The following is a 16170-nucleotide window of genomic DNA, read 5'->3' on the forward strand; positions in this document are numbered from 1 at the left end:
GGAAGTATGTTTTAAAGTGTCTGGCCTATTTCTGGGAGATGTAAGAAAGCTCGGGGGGGGTTGAATTTGACCGTGGAACCTTTCTTGGAAATACCCTTTTCAATTCATTTTTCAGCCTGATACCGTGACACTTGTGGAGGTCGTAGAGCAAAATGGAGAACACCATTGTGTTTGAGTCATCTTTCCATAGACTGGTCGTATTAGTTTGTAGCCCAAGCCTTTCGGACACTACAGATATTTGTGTGAGAACCAATTTTAAGGATGTCTCCTGGTCTGATAAACATAGCTGTAGCTCTGCCACCTTCCACAGATGTGCTGGATTGAGGACTGGCCCATGCAACAACAAAAACAGAATGATTTTGGTATTATGCTGATTTAGTTGATTGACATGCCCGCTTAATCTAAGGGAAATGCACACTCTGGGTACACCAAATATTGAGTCGCACCCCCCTTTTGCCCTCAGAACAGCCTCAATTCTTCAGAGCATGGACTACAAGGTGTTGAAAGCGTTCCACAGGGATGCTGATCCACGTTGACTACAAAGCTTCCCACAGTCAAGTTGGCTGGACGTCCTTTGGGTGGATCATTCTTGATATACACGGGAAACTTGAGCGTGGAAAAACCCAGCTAGTATGGCAACTCTTGTCACATCAGAGCGTACCCCGTTCAAAGGCACATTTTGTGTCTTGCCCATTCACCCTTTGAATGACACAATCCATGTCTCCAAAATCCTTCTTCAACCTGTCTCCCCTTTTTATCTACACTGATTCAAGTGAATGACAAAGGATCATAGCTTTCACCTGGTCAGTCTGTCACGGAAAGAGTGTTAATGTTGTGTTCTCAGTGTATATGGGCTGCCTTATTCTGCATTTTCCCCGTTCCTGTGTCCTTTAACAATATTTTGTTCCACAGACATGCAATTGAGATGGAGAAATGCACAGGATTTGATTACTTCAGTACAATGTTCAAAGATGTTTTTATGCAACAAAACTGAGAAGTTATGTTCTGTTTACTCAAGTACAAAAGTTAGAGAAGCAGACCCAGCCAAAAAAAAAAGACATCCTCTGGTATAAGGTCAAGGGTCACTGTACATGTGTGTCGGGGTCAATTCCATTGGAAATTCCTTTTCCTCAATGCTTCTGAGGGGAAAAACAATTTCAGTTAACTTGAATTGAAATTGACCCCAACCCTGGTGAATAACTCTTCATCCTCAAGACAAGTGTGCTGCTATTTAGACTGGATCATCTTCTGACTGAAAATCACTCATCGTGAAAACAATTGATACCCATTTCACACCAACTGGGGGTATTCATGAAATCTTGCAGTTTCATTTAATTTCCATGTTGCAGAGCTAAATCAAAGGAGAAACAGAACCATGACACTGCACTTTTATATGGATCCAAAGCAATCTACTGGGAGCACAGACTGTAGGCATTTCTCTCATAACAGACTGCATTGTTGCATCACTATTGAATTTTTATACTATGTTGAAGATTTGAATTTTTTTCCACAACTTCGACCCTACTCCCCCATTCAAAACAGAAACATTCAGTGTGGTGGTGCGATCATACAACAGCACAGACCCGGGGGGGTGAAGAAGATATATTGTTTTGTGTTATTATATATGAGCCTCTATCTACACAGCCAGCGTGAGTGTTGCTGTTACCCGTCTTCTATTTAAGGAGAGAGGAGCAAAGAGAATCCAGTCCTTAGTGCTCGGCTGTTCTCTCCCAGAACAATGCTTTTCTAAATAGCCAAACCCACGCTCTGAAAAGGCTGGCTGCGGCTGAGGCAACACACTGGTTAGGAGGAGCCCTGTAATTACAGTGTAATCAGATATGGCATCTTGTGTAAAAGAGAGCACTGAAAGAAAGAATAACATGCTGATCATTTCTACCCGGGAGTTAGATACAAAAACAATCTGCTTTCTTCTGCACAATTTGGACATCGGCAGTGGTCTTGAGGAGTGGAGAGTCTTGTGGAGACAAGAGTCTTTGTCCTGCTACTCAGTAGGACAGTCTCAGTCGTCCCCTAGACGGAAGCCAGCTCCCCAGGCATGACGTCCTCCCATACCTCCACCACCACCACCAGCACCGGCCTCAGGAGCTGCAGGTCTCCTGCTGGGTGGAGCTCCAAACCCAGACACGCCCCCTCGTCTGTTGGGCAGGAAGCGGTACCTGTAGAGGAGACAGAAGAAAGCATACTGTATTAAAACAGACATGCATCTCTGAAATGTAGAATAAGGAATCACAGAGGACAACAAGGCTGTGTTCAGCAGGAATGTTCACGTAGAAATATATTTGTGTAGAACAGACATGCATTACACATCTCTGACGTAGTATAAGGAATCGTCATGTTGCTTCAGGATTAAAGCAACACATGACTGGGACACCAGACAGGTAGAATAGCAGAGGAACTCACAGGAAGTCAGGTGTTGACAGGAAGGACCTGCCTCCCAGGTCCATGGGGTATTTAAACATCAGGAAGAAGTACAGATGGCCCACCAGGTTCCCAATCAGTTCATTGACAACACTGGAGATGAGAACAACCAAGACATTTAGGATTTTACTAATGACTTAGACATTGTAGTTCTAACATGTTGGATTGTTGACTAAATAATGGAACTACTTACGAGCCCCCAATAATGTAGTTGAATCCAAGGATGACCCAGGGTAGATAACATGCTTTGAAGCGTGTCCCAAACCAGAAGGAGACTATGGTTTCTCTGTTCAGCTGAGCCCACACGTACAGGACCGACATTATCAACGGGATCATCAGGAGCTGGAAAACACAGCATTTGCATATTTTCAAATCAAATTGGATTTGTCACAAGCGCCGAATACAACAGGTGTGTAGACCTTAGAGTGAAATGCTGACTACAACAGGTGTGTAGACCACAGAGTGAAATGCTGACTACAACAGGTGTGTAGACCACAGAGTGAAATGCTGACTACAACAGGTGTGTAGACCACAGAGTGAAATGCTGACTACAACAGGTGTGTAGACCACAGAGTGAAATGCTGACTACAACAGGTGTGTAGACCACAGAGTGAAATGCTGACTACAACAGGTGTGTAGACCATAGAGTGAAATGCTGACTGACAAGCCCTGAACCAACAATGCAGTTAAGAAAAAGAAGTGTTAGGTAAAAAAATAAAACAAATAATTAAAGAGCAGCAGTAAAATAACAATGTGGAGGCTATATACAGGGTGTTACGGTACAGAGTCAATGTGGAGGCTATATACAGGGTGTTACGGTACAGAGTCAATGTGGAGGCTATATACAGGGTGTTACGGTACAGAGTCAATGTGGAGGCTGTATACAGGGTGTTACGGTACTGAGTCAATGTGGAGGCTATATACAGGGGGTACCGGTACAGAGTCAATGTGGAGGCTATATACAGGGGGTACCAGTACAGAGTCAATGTGGAGGCTATATACAGGGTGTTACGGTACAGAGTCAATGTGGAGGCTGTATACAGGGTGTTACGGTACAGAGTCAACGTGGAGGCTATATACAGGGTGTTACGGTACAGAGTCAACGTGGAGGCTATATACAGGGTGTTACGGTACAGAGTCAATGTGGAGGCTGTATACAGGGTGTTACGGTACAGAGTCAATGTGGAGGCTATATACAGGGTGTTACAGTACAGAGTCAATGTGCGGGGGAACCGGTTAATCGAGGTAATATGTACATGTAGGTAGAGGTAATAGTAGTTCTCAAATCAGTCATTTCATAAGAGGTGGACCAAAACCTCATTCATTAGCTTTATCTAATAATGTAGGTTATAGATAAATCCTCTTTTCCAAACCAACTGGCCAAGAGGCTGCAGCGACACAGCAGCAGACAGTCAGCAGAGATACCTTAGCACTGAAGCTGTAGATGGCATAGTTCTTATTGTCACGGTGACCACGGAAGTGCCCAGTTTGTTTACACTAAATGACAGTGGTTGTGATGACCCCTGGACGACTAGCCTCTTAGCTGTCAGAGACTGATGACTGAGAGCTGTCTGAGGAACTGTCCCAAATGGCACCCTATTGCCTATTTAGTGCACTATGTTTGACCAGACTGCACAATGAAGGGAATAGGGTGCCATTTGGGACACACCCCGATTGTCGGCCCCTCTGTGAAACAAGATACAGCAGACTAGACCAGTCTGATCATCCGACAGTAACTCCCCGTCGTGATAAACTGGACCAGTCTGATCCTCCGACAGTAACTCCCCGTCGTGATAAACTGGACCAGTCTGACCATCCGACAGTAACTCCCCGTCGTGATAAACTGGACCAGTCTGACCATCCGACAGTAACTCCCCGTCGTGATAAACTGGACCAGTCTGACCATCCGACAGTAACTCCCGTCGTGATAAACTGGACCAGTCTGATCATCCGACAGTAACTGCCCGTCGTGATAAACTGGACCAGTCTGATCATCCGACAGTAACTGCCCGTCGTGATAAACTGGACCAGTCTGATCATCCGACAGTAACTGCCCGTCGTGATAAACTGGACCAGTCTGATCATCCGACAGTAACTGCCCGTCGTGATAAACTGGACCAGTCTGATCATCCGACAGTAACTGCCCGTCGTGATAAACTGGACCAGTCTGATCATCCGACGGTAACTGCCCGTCGTGATAAACTGGACCAGTCTGATCATCCGACAGTAACTGCCCGTCGTGATAAACTAGACCAGTCTGATCATCCGACAGTAACTGCCCGTCGTGATAAACTAGACCAGTCTGATCATCCGACAGTAACTGCCCGTCGTGATAAACTGGACCAGTCTGATCATCCGACAGTAACTGCCCGTCGTGATAAACTGGACCAGTCTGATCATCCGACAGTAACTGCCCGTCGTGATAAACTGGACCAGTCTGATCATCCGACAGTAACTGCCCGTCGTGATAAACTGGACCAGTCTGATCATCCGACAGTAACTCCCCGTCGTGATAAACTGGACCAGTCTGATCATCCGACAGTAACTCCCCGTCGTGATAAACTGGACCAGTCTGATCATCCGACAGTAACTCCCCGTCGTGATAAACTGGACCAGTCTGATCATCCGACAGTAACTGCCCGTCGTGATAAACTGGACCAGTCTGATCATCCGACAGTAACTGCCCGTCGTGATAAACTGGACCAGTCTGATCATCCGACAGTAACTGCCCGTCGTGATAAACTGGACCAGTCTGATCATCCGACAGTAACTGCCCGTCGTGATAAACTGGACCAGTCTGATCATCCGACAGTAACTCCCCGTCGTGATAAACTGGACCAGTCTGACCATCCGACAGTAACTGCCCGTCGTGATAAACTGGACCAGTCTGATCATCCGACCTTCTTAATGAACCTAGTTTACATGATGTTCTACAGATTAAAGGGACAATCCACTCAAACTACAGTATGTGTTGGTATTGTTCCAATAGTCCGCTGTTGATTCAGTCCCAATATGTTTTGCATGTCAGCAGTCAAGTTGTTTTGCATCATCATGATGCTGTGGCCAGTGACACTTTGCTTCTAGAAAGTCCATTATCTTGAAAACTTGATTGCTGACATGCAAAACATATTTGGACTGTATCAACAATGGACTAATGGAAAATAATACCAAAAGAGAGTTTGAGTGAATTTTCTCACATACATACATACATACATACATACACACCCCTAGCTAATAAAACCTTGCCTATCCTTGCCAGGTACAGTAGAGATGGGCTGACAGCCTTTAATGCAGGGTTGGACTATTTGTCTTGGAACGTGGTGGTAAATGAAAAAAGAAACGGGTCTTAATTATTCTAATCAAAGGAGAAGAAACGTACCTGCATGTCCATCATTAAGCCGGTTATCTACACAAGCAATGTTAAGGAAACCTGTATTCTTCCTGTCAGGATCAATTATTTTACACATGTTGAATCAAACTCTTTCCTCTACTTCTATAGAAACAGGCCACATGACCTGACCTTCATTTCCATTTTAGTTACCCAAAAGGAAGAGCAGTGGAACAGATGACTTGACAACAGAACTGTTCTGTCATGGAGCATAGAGGAGCCTAATGATCCATTCCAGATGTACTGAGGTTCTGCAACCACAACACAGTAACTGAGGCAGCATGGGTAGAAAAACAGAGGCTATATTTGAACCAGACCTTTCATGTGAGTAGTGTTGTCCATCCATATGACCTGCATTAACCACATGGCTGTACAGAGACTGTAGCTAGGCCTCTAGCAGGCTGGGGGTTTGGCTGTACAGAGACTGTAGCTAGGCCACTAGCAGGCTGGGGGTTTGGCTGTACAGAGACTGTAGCTAGGCCTCTAGCAGGCAGGGGGTTTGGCTGTACAGAGACTGTAGCTAGGCCACTAGCAGGCAGGGGGTTTGGCTGTACAGAGACTGTAGCTAGGCCACTAGCAGGCAGGGGGTTTGGCTGTACAGAGACTGTAGTTAGGCCACTAGCAGGCAGGGGTTTGGCTGTACAGAGACTGTAGCTAGGCCACTAGCAGGCAGGGGGTTTGGCTGTACAGAGACTGTAGCTAGGCCTCTAGCAGGCTGGGGGTTTGGCTGTACAGAGACTGTAGCTAGGCCACTAGCAGGCAGGGGGTTTGGCTGTACAGAGACTGTAGCTAGGCCACTAGCAGGCAGGGGGTTTGGCTGTACAGAGACTGTAGCTAGGCCACTAGCAGGCAGGGGGTTTGGCTGTACAGAGACTGTAGCTAGGCCACTAGCAGGCTGGGGGTTTGGCTGTCCAGAGACTGTAGCTAGGCCACTAGCAGGCAGGGGGTTTGGCTGTCCAGAGAAACAGAGCCCGGTTTGGCTGTCTAGAGACACAGAGCCTGGTTTGCCTGTACCACATGGCTGTCCAGAGAAACAGATTGTAGCTAGGCTACTGGAAAGGGGCTGAACTGTTGCTAGGCAGCTTAACAGGCAGGGGGCAGCTCTAATAACACATACTATAACATGGCCTAGACTCAGGAGAGGCAGAAACAATGGCAGTTCATGGAACAAAACATGAACAACTATTAGCCTACCTTTAACAATGGACAAAACAGCATAACGTCATTGTCTGATGAAAACCTTGTAACTCCAATTTTGCAAATATATATATATTTTTTTACATTCATTTAAAAGCAGTAACTCCCCTCAATGTTCCCTGAACATTTCATGACTCAAGGACACAAAACATTTATTGAAAATGTCTAAAGTTTCATAATAGTATGTTCCTTTTTCCTGAAAAGTTGATGTTTTGAAGGTTGTCAGACGGTGACGATAAGTTGAACGCATGGCTCATTGATTTACTATGACTGATAAAGTTGTCAGCTGCATAAAAGATGAAGGCTGATAAGCAGGTAAAGGATACAACGATGCAGATCCAGTTGAACAGCAGCATGAACACAAAGTCAGCCGGTCGCCCATCAAACGCACCTGGAAGAAAGAAAACATACAGGGATTGTTTGTTTATAATGTAAACATGTTTCCATGCCAATAAAGCCCCTTTCAATTTCAATTGAGAGAGAGCTTTATTTTAGCCACAGGTAATAGGTGTCATCACTAAACACTGTACATACAGACCTAACACCACTAAACACTGTACATACAGACCTAACACCACTAAACATACAGACCTAACACCACTAAACACTGTACATACAGACCTAACACCGCTAAACACTGTACATACAGACCTAACACCACTAAACACTGTACATACAGACCTAACACCGCTAAACACTGTACATACAGACCTAACACCGCTAAACACTGTACATACAGACCTAACACCACTAAACACTGTACATACAGACCTAACACCGCATGACTAAACACTGTACATACAGACCTAACACCACTAAACACTGTACATACAGACCTAACACCACTAAACACTGTACATACAGACCTAACACCACTAAACACTGTACATACAGACCTAACACCGCATCACTAAACACTGTACATACAGACCTAACACCGCATCACTAAACACTGTACATACAGACCTAACACCGCATCACTAAACACTGTACATCCAGACCTAACACCACTAAACACTGTACATACAGACCTAACACCACTAAACACTGTACATACAGACCTAACACCACTAAACACTGTACATACAGACCTAACACCACTAAACACTGTACATACAGACCTAACACCACTAAACACTGTACATACAGACCTAACACCACTAAACACTGTACATACAGACCTAACACCACTAAACACTGTACATACAGACCTAACACCACTAAACACTGTACATACAGACCTAACACCACTAAACACTGTACATACAGACCTAACACCACTAAACACTGTACATACAGACCTAACACCACTAAACACTGTACATACAGACCTAACACCACTAAACACTGTACATACAGACCTAACACCACTAAACACTGTACATACAGACCTAACACCGCATGACTAAACACTGTGCATACAGACCTAACACCACTAAACACTGTACATACAGACCTAACACCACTAAACACTGTACATACAGACCTAACACCACTAAACACTGTACATACAGACCTAACACCACTAAACACTGTACATACAGACCTAACACCACTAAACACTGTACATACAGACCTAACACCACTAAACACTGTGCATACAGACCTAACACCACTAAACACTGTACATACAGACCTAACATCACTAAACACTGTACATACAGACCTAACACCACTAAACACTGTACATACAGACCTAACACCACTAAACACTGTACATACAGACCTAACACCACTAAACACTGTACATACAGACCTAACACCGCATGACTAAACACTGTACATACAGACCTAACACCACTAAACACTGTACATACAGACCTAACACCACTAAACACTGTACATACAGACCTAACACCACTAAACACTGTACATACAGACCTAACACCGCATCACTAAACACTGTACATACAGACCTAACACCGCATCACTAAACACTGTACATACAGACCTAACACCGCACCACCTAACACTGTACATACAGACCTAACACCACTAAACACTGTACATACAGACCTAACACCACTAAACACTGTACATACAGACCTAACACCGCACCACTAAACACTGTACATACAGACCTAACACCACTAAACACTGTACATACAGACCTAACACCGCAATTATTTATTTCAATCATATTCTATTGCCTGGCCCCACCATGATCAGAAGATTTGAATGAAAAAGCTCCATGTGTACTGAACGACACGGTCTGCTTCCTCCTAACTCCAACAGTCCTAATGTTGTGTAACAGATCAGGTCTAAAATGGAGCCTCACTAACGACAAGTGATCGGTGTGGCCTGGGGGGGTCTAGCTGTGTGGCATGGGGGGGGTCTAGCCCTGTGGCCTGGGAGGGGGGGGGTCTAGCCGTGTGGCCTGGGAGGGGGGGGTCTAGCCGTGTGGCCTGGGAGGGGGGGGTCTAGCCGTGTGGCCTGGGAGGGGGGTCTAGCCGTGTGGCCTGGGGGTGGGGGTCTAGCCGTGTGGCCTGGGGGGGGGTCTAGCCGTGTGGCCTGGGGGGGGTCTAGCCGTGTGGCCTGGGGGGGTCTAGCCGTGTGGCCTGGGGGGGGTCTAGCTGTGTGGCCTGGGGGGGGGGGTCTAGCTGTGTGGCCTGGGGGGGGGATAGCTGTGTGGCCTGGGGGGGGGTCTAGCTGTGTGGCCTGGGGGGGTCTAGCTGTGTGGCCTGGGAGGGGGGGTCTATTCGTGTGGCCTGGGGGGGGTCTAGCTGTCTAACCTGCTGCCTCTGGAGCACATCTACCATGTACCTGTCAGCATGGCTTCCAATCCAGCCCACTGCTCTTTAAACTCTCCACATGACAGGCTCAACATGTATTATTTACCCTCAGACATAACAATGGCTAATGAGAGCTGGCAGACTGTCACCATAGCTAGCCTCTGGCCTGAGCCAGTCTCCAGCCTCTGTGACCTGAGCCCACCCGTCTCCAGCCTCTGTGACCTGAGCCCACCCGTCTCCAGCCTCTGTGACCTGAGCCCACCCGTCTCCAGCCTCTGTGACCTGGCGTGAACCCACCTTCTGTGACCTGGCGTGAACCCACCCGTCTCCAGCCTCTGTGACCTGAACCCACCTGTCTCCAGCCTCTGTGACCTGGCGTCAACCCACCTTCTGTGACCTGGCGTGAACCCACCTTCTGTGACCTGGCGCGAACCCACCCGTCTCCAGCCTCTGTGACCTGAACCCACCTGTCTCCAGCCTCTGTGACCTGGCGTCAACCCACCTTCTGTGACCTGGCGCGAACCCACCTGTCTCCAGCCTCTGTGACCTGGCGTGAACCCACCTTCTGTGACCTGGTGTGAACCCACCTTCTGTGACCTGGCGCGAACCCACCTGTCTCCAGCCTCTGTGACCTGGCGTGAACCCACCTTCTGTGACCTGGCGTGAACCCACCTGTCTCCAGCCTCTGTGACCTGGCGTCAACCCACCTTCTGTGACCTGGCGTGAACCCACCTGTCTCCAGCCTCTGTGACCTGGCGTCAACCCACCTTCTGTGACCTGGCGTGAACCCACCTGTCTTCACTGGGATATAGGACTACTCAGTGATGTGAAACATTCTGAACCTTGTTACAGATCTATTAATTCTGTTTCCCTGACAACTCCCTATTCTACATGAAGGTTTGTATCTGAACGTTCTGTAACATTACATGGTCCTGAACTGGCCCCTGCTAGAGGACCATGTGAACCCACCTGTCTCCAGCCTGGTAGAGTACTGTGTGAACCCACCTGTCTCCAGCCTGGTAGAGTACTGTGTGAACCCACCTGTCTCCAGCCTGGTAGAGTACTGTGTGAACCCACCTGTCTCCAGCCTGGTAGAGTACTGTGTGAACCCACCTGTCTCCAGCCTGGTAGAGTACTGTGTGAACCCACCTGTCTCCAGCCTGGTAGAGTACTGTGTGAACCCACCTGTCTCCAGCCTGGTAGAGTACTGTGTGAACCCACCTGTCTCCAGCCTGGTAGAGGACCGTGTTACCCACCTGTCTCCAGCCTGGTAGAGTACTGTGTGAACCCACCTGTCTCCAGCCTGGTAGAGTACTGTGTGAACCCACCTGTCTCCAGCCTGGTAGAGTACTGGTAGAGTACTGTGTGAACCCACCTGTCTCCAGCCTGGTAGAGTACTGGTAGAGGAAATAAAGATTCACTAGGTAGAGGAAGCCTGTTCCAGGGCCCACAGGGAAGTATAGGGTGGAGGTGATTGGTCTCCATACCTGTAGAGAGAGAGATACAGAGTCTGTTAGCATTTAGACATGTCAGGGCAGTAACTGGTGGTGGGGGGGGGGCAGGGCAGTAACTGGTAGGGGGGGAGGAATGGAACAGCCCAGACTGCCCAGCACAGGTGTGCCAGCTGTGGCATCACCAATGGAAACCTACTCTGCCTTCACAAGATAACCAGTAGTCATCTGAGCTGTCAGGGCCGAGAACCGATACTGTCCACCCTGTATGTGTTCGTGGTGGAAAATAACCCAATTATCATACTTGATTAAAAGTAAAGATACTGTAATAGAACATTTGAAAAGTATAATAGAAATGTAAAAGTCACCCCCCCAAAAAAATACTACTTGAGTAAAAGTATTTGGTTTTAAATATACTTAAGTATCAAAAGTAAAAGTATTAATAAATTCAAATAGAAACCAAGATGTTTTGAATATTTTTTTAAGGATAGCCCAGGGCACACTACAACACGCAGACATCGTTTACAAACGAAGCATTTGTGTTTAGTGAGTCTGCCAGATCAGAGGCAGTAGGGATGTTCTCTTGATAAGTGAGTGAATTGGACCACTTTCCTGTCCTGCTAAGCATTGAAAATATAACAAGTACTTCTGGGTGTCAGGGAAAATGTTTGGAGTAAAAATAACATTTTATTTAGGATTGTAGTGAAATAAAAGTAAAAGTAAACTAATAATTAAGTGGTACTTTCAAGTATTTTTACTTAAGTACTTTACACCACTGTGTGTGTGTGTGTGTGTGTGTGTGTGTGTGTGTGTGTGTGTGTGTGTGTGTGTGTGTGTGTGTGATCCAGGTCATAGAGCTGGGGTCCAGTACCAAAAGAAGGGTCTAGTGTGACGCCACCTGTCAGAAGACTATGATTGAAACCCTTGCTTGCTTGAGAGTCATAATGACTACTGTATGTAATGTGGGAGGTGCCAGTTATGATGAGGATGTCCAAAGATGGATGTGATAGCGCCACCTGTTGGAATTGTATTGACATTTTTGGTCAAACCTCACTCAACCAAACCTGTAACAAATGCTGGAACATCAAATATTTGTGAGATATTCACCAAACCTTTCGGAATAATCATGTAGTTAATTTGTACATAATTGCTATTGAAAATGCTGCTAACCCATCATTGAACTAGCGTCTTCACGCATCCCGGAAGTCCAACCTGTTTGTTTTATGATTGGACTGAATTCACATCCCTCGTACAATCCAAGGCCTGCTAGCCTTGATGCTAGGCTATCATAGCAACACAGCGAATTGTAGCACACATAAACAACCCCACTGCCCATAACTCACCTGAAATTTGTGAAAGAAGTTCTCTGGCCATAAGACGAGGTACATGGGACTGATTAGTCCCAGTTTACCTATCAAGGGAACCGCAATCGACCCAGCAAACCAGTACCGGGTGATGAACGGGATTGTTTTGAACCAGTCCCCGATATCTGACATCTTTCCATACGATCTTGGCAAAACGACCACAGTCAACGAATTGCCTAAAGGCAAACGAACAGTCCCAAAGTCCTGTGGTGACTGACGATACCCCTTGTGTTATAATTCCCTTTCGATTACAACAATTATTCACGAACGTTTGTTTCCTCAGTCAAGTTTTCATGACGTGGCTTCTTATTATACCTCAATCTTCTCGCGACTAGCTCTTGAACTGCTCACTTCCTGTCGAATTTGCGCCGCAGTCCTTGCTATCTGGGATCCTTGGGACGTCTAGAATCTGATGTTACCCCATTGAAGTTGAAATGTTGAATGATTTACACCGAACAAAAATATAAACACAAAATGCAACAATTTCTAAGATTGCACTGAGTTACAGTTCATATAAGGAAATCAGTCAATTTAAATAAATTCCTTAGGCCATAATCTATGGATTTCACATGACTGGAAATACAGATACAGTGAGGGGAAAAAGTATTTGATCCCCTGCTGATTTTGTACGTTTGCTCAGTCTATAATTTTAATGGTAGGTTTATTTGAACAGTGAGAGACAGAATAACAACAAAAAAATCCTGAAAAAAAAAACGCATGTCAACAATGTTAGAAATTGATTAGCATTTTAATGAGGGAAATAAGTATTTGACCCCCTCTCAATCAGAAAGATTTTTGGCTCCCAAGTGTCTTTTATACAGGTAACGAGCTGAGATTAGGAGCACACTCTTAAAGGGAGTGCTCCTAATCTCAGTTTGTTACCTGTATAAAAGACACCTGCCCACAGAAGCAATCATTCAATCAGATTCCAAACTGTCCACCATGGCCAAGACCAAAGAGCTCTCCAAGGATGTCAGGGACAAGATTGTAGATCTACACAAGGCTGGAATGGGCTACAAGACCATCGCCAAGCAGCTTGGTGAGAAGGTGACAACAGTTGATGCGATTATTCGCAAATGGAAGAAACACAAAAGAACTGTCAATCTCCCTCGGCCTGGGTCTCCATGCAAGATCTCACCTCGTGGAGTTGCAATGATCATGAGAACGGTGAGGAATCAGCCCAGAACTACACGGGAGGATCTTGTCAATGATCTCAAGGCAGCTGGGACCATAGTCACCAAGAAAACAATTGGTAACACTATGCCGTGAAGGACTGAAATCCTGCAGCGCCCGCAAGGTCCCCATGCTCAAGAAAGCACATATACATGCCCGTCTGAAGTTTGCCAATGAACATCTGAATGATTCAGAGGACAACTGGGTGAAAGTGTTGTGGTCAGATGAGACCAAAATGGAGCTCTTTGGCATCAACTCAACTCGCCGTGTTTGGAGGAGGAGGAATGCTGCCTATGACCCCAAGAACACCATCCCCACCGTCAAAAATGGAAGTGGAAACATTATGCTTTGGGGGTGTTTTTCTGCTAAGGGGACAGGACAACTTTACCGCATCAAAGGGACGATGGACGGGACCATGTACCGTCAAATCTTTCCCTCAGCCAGGGCATTGAAAATGGGTCATGGATGTGTATTCCAGCATGACAAGGACCCAAAACACACGGGCAAGGCAACAAAGGAGTGGCTCAAGAAGAAGCACATTAAGGTCCTGGAGTGGCCTAGCCAGTCTCCAGACCTTAATCCCATAGAAAATCTGTGGAGGGAGCTGAAAGTTCGAGTTGCCAAACGTCAGCCTCGAAACCTTAATGATTTGGAGAAGATCTGCAAAGAGGAGTGGGACAAAATCCCTCCTGAGATGTGTGCAAACCTGGTTGCCAACTACAAGAAACATCTGACCTCTGTGATTGCCAACAAGGGTTTTGCCACCAAGTACTAAGTCATGTTTTGCAGAGGGGTCAAATACTTATTTCCCTCATTAAAATGCTAATCCTTTTATAACATTTTTGACATGCGTTTTCAGGATTTTTTGTTGTTATTCTGTCTGTCACTGGTCAAATAAACCTACCATTAAAATTATAGACTGATAATTTCTTTGTCAGTGGGCAAACGTACAAAATCAGCAGGGGATCAAATACTTTTTTCCCTCACTGTATGCATCTGTTGGTCAAAGAAACCTTTAAAAAAAGGTAGGGGCGTGGATCAGAAAACCGATCCGTAGCTGATGACACCACCATTTGCCTCATGCAGCGTGACACATTCCCTTTGCATAGAGTTGACTAGGCTGTTGATTGTGGAATGTTTTCCCACTTCTCTTCAATGGCTGTGCGAATTTGCTGGATATTGGCAGGAACTGGAACACACTGTTGTACACGTCGATCCAGAGCATCCCAAACATGCTCAATGGTTGACATGTCAGGTGAGTATGCAGGCCATGGAAAAACTGGGACATTTTCATCTTCCAGGAATTGTGTACAGATCCTTGTGACATGGGGCTGTGCATTATCATGCTGAAACATGAGGTGATGGCGGCGAATGAATGGCACGATAATGGGCCTCATGATCTCGTTATGGCATCTCTGTGCATTCAAGTTGCCATTGATAAAATGCAATTGTGTTTGTTGTCCGTAGCTTATGCCTGCCCATACCATAACCCCACCATTGGGCACTCTGTTCACAACGTTGACATCGGCAAACCGCTTGCCCACACGACGTCATCTGTCCGGTACAGTTGAAACCGGGATTTATCCATCGAAGGTAAGCATTTGCCCACTGACTGCAGTCAGGTCAAGACCACAGGAGGTTGGTGGCAACTTAATTGTGGCGAACGGGCTCGTGGTAATGGCTGGAGCAGAATAGGTGTAATGGTATCAAATACATCAAACACATGTTCCCATTTCATTTGCTCTGTTCCAGCCATTATAATGAGCCGTCCTCCCCTCAGCAGCCTCCACTGGACAAAACCCTGGTGAGGACGATGATCACGCAGATGAGCTTCCCTGAGACGATTTCTGACAGTTTGTGCAGAAATTCTTTGGTTGTGCAAACCCCCAGTTTCATCAGCTGTCCGGGTGGCTGGTCTCAGACGATCCAGTAGGTGAAGAAGACGGATATGGAGGTCTTGGGCTGACATGGTTACACACAGTCTGCAGTTGGGAGGCCGGTTGCGCAAAAACATACCGTGGGAAGCCAGAAGTTAAATACAATGGCATTTGAACCTACTGTGCCGGTGGGCAGGACGGTTGGTCATTATGGCTGGGGAATTTGAGACAAAATATCTAAAGGATCGTATTATTAAACACACTTACCAAACGTGGGTATGTTGTAGACCCACTTCCTCTCTGCTTACTTAATGTCAAAATAAAAGCCCCCCACAAGTTATTCCTTTTTTGACCACTTATGGTGCACGTGCAGGACTTTTATTTTGACATGAGGTCAGCAGAGAGAAAGTGGGTCTACAACAGACCCACTTTTGGAAAGTCTGTTTAATAATATGATCCTTTAAGATATTTTGTCTCAATACAATTGAAAGCAACGTTAGTGTATATAATTAGAACCGCGTAGCTAAAAGTGCAGGCAAACAAGACAGG

General features: G+C 46.1%; 1 protein-coding gene across 2 annotated transcripts; it reads right to left on the minus strand.

Moving 5' to 3' along the window:
• Nucleotides 1–957: 957 nt before the first annotated feature.
• Nucleotides 958–12925, minus strand: LOC106592583 (derlin-1). 2 transcript variants are annotated; one of them, XM_045713506.1, is made up of 7 exons: nt 12551–12925; nt 11132–11243; nt 7351–7415; nt 5819–5845; nt 2633–2781; nt 2422–2532; nt 958–2177 (listed from the first exon to the last, which is right to left on the minus strand). In XM_045713506.1, exons 1-7 carry the CDS (start codon nt 12701–12703, stop codon nt 2021–2023), a joined length of 774 nt encoding a protein of 257 aa, XP_045569462.1. In that variant the 5' UTR covers nt 12704–12925; the 3' UTR covers nt 958–2020. The 2 variants fall into 2 exon arrangements, with proteins under 2 accessions (XP_045569462.1, XP_045569463.1); XM_045713507.1 differs by having other exon boundaries at nt 11085–11243; nt 12551–12923.
• Nucleotides 12926–16170: the final 3245 nt, after the last annotated feature.

Source organism: Salmo salar, unplaced genomic scaffold, assembly GCF_905237065.1.
Source record: "Salmo salar unplaced genomic scaffold, Ssal_v3.1, whole genome shotgun sequence".
Classification (NCBI taxonomy): domain Eukaryota; kingdom Metazoa; phylum Chordata; class Actinopteri; order Salmoniformes; family Salmonidae; genus Salmo; species Salmo salar.

Excerpts from the sequence above, each read along its gene's own strand:
- LOC106592583 (XM_045713506.1), bottom strand. The coding sequence starts at position 12,703 with ATGTCAGATATCGGGGACTGGTTCAAAACAATCCCGTTCATCACCCGG. Across the intron at positions 11,244-12,550 it reads ACTTCTTTCACAAATTTCAG|GTATGGAGACCAATCACCTC; the intron begins GTGAGTTATGGG and ends CTCTCTCTACAG. Across the intron at positions 2,178-2,421 it reads CTGTCAACACCTGACTTCCT|GTACCGCTTCCTGCCCAACA; the intron begins GTGAGTTCCTCT and ends TCTCCTCTACAG.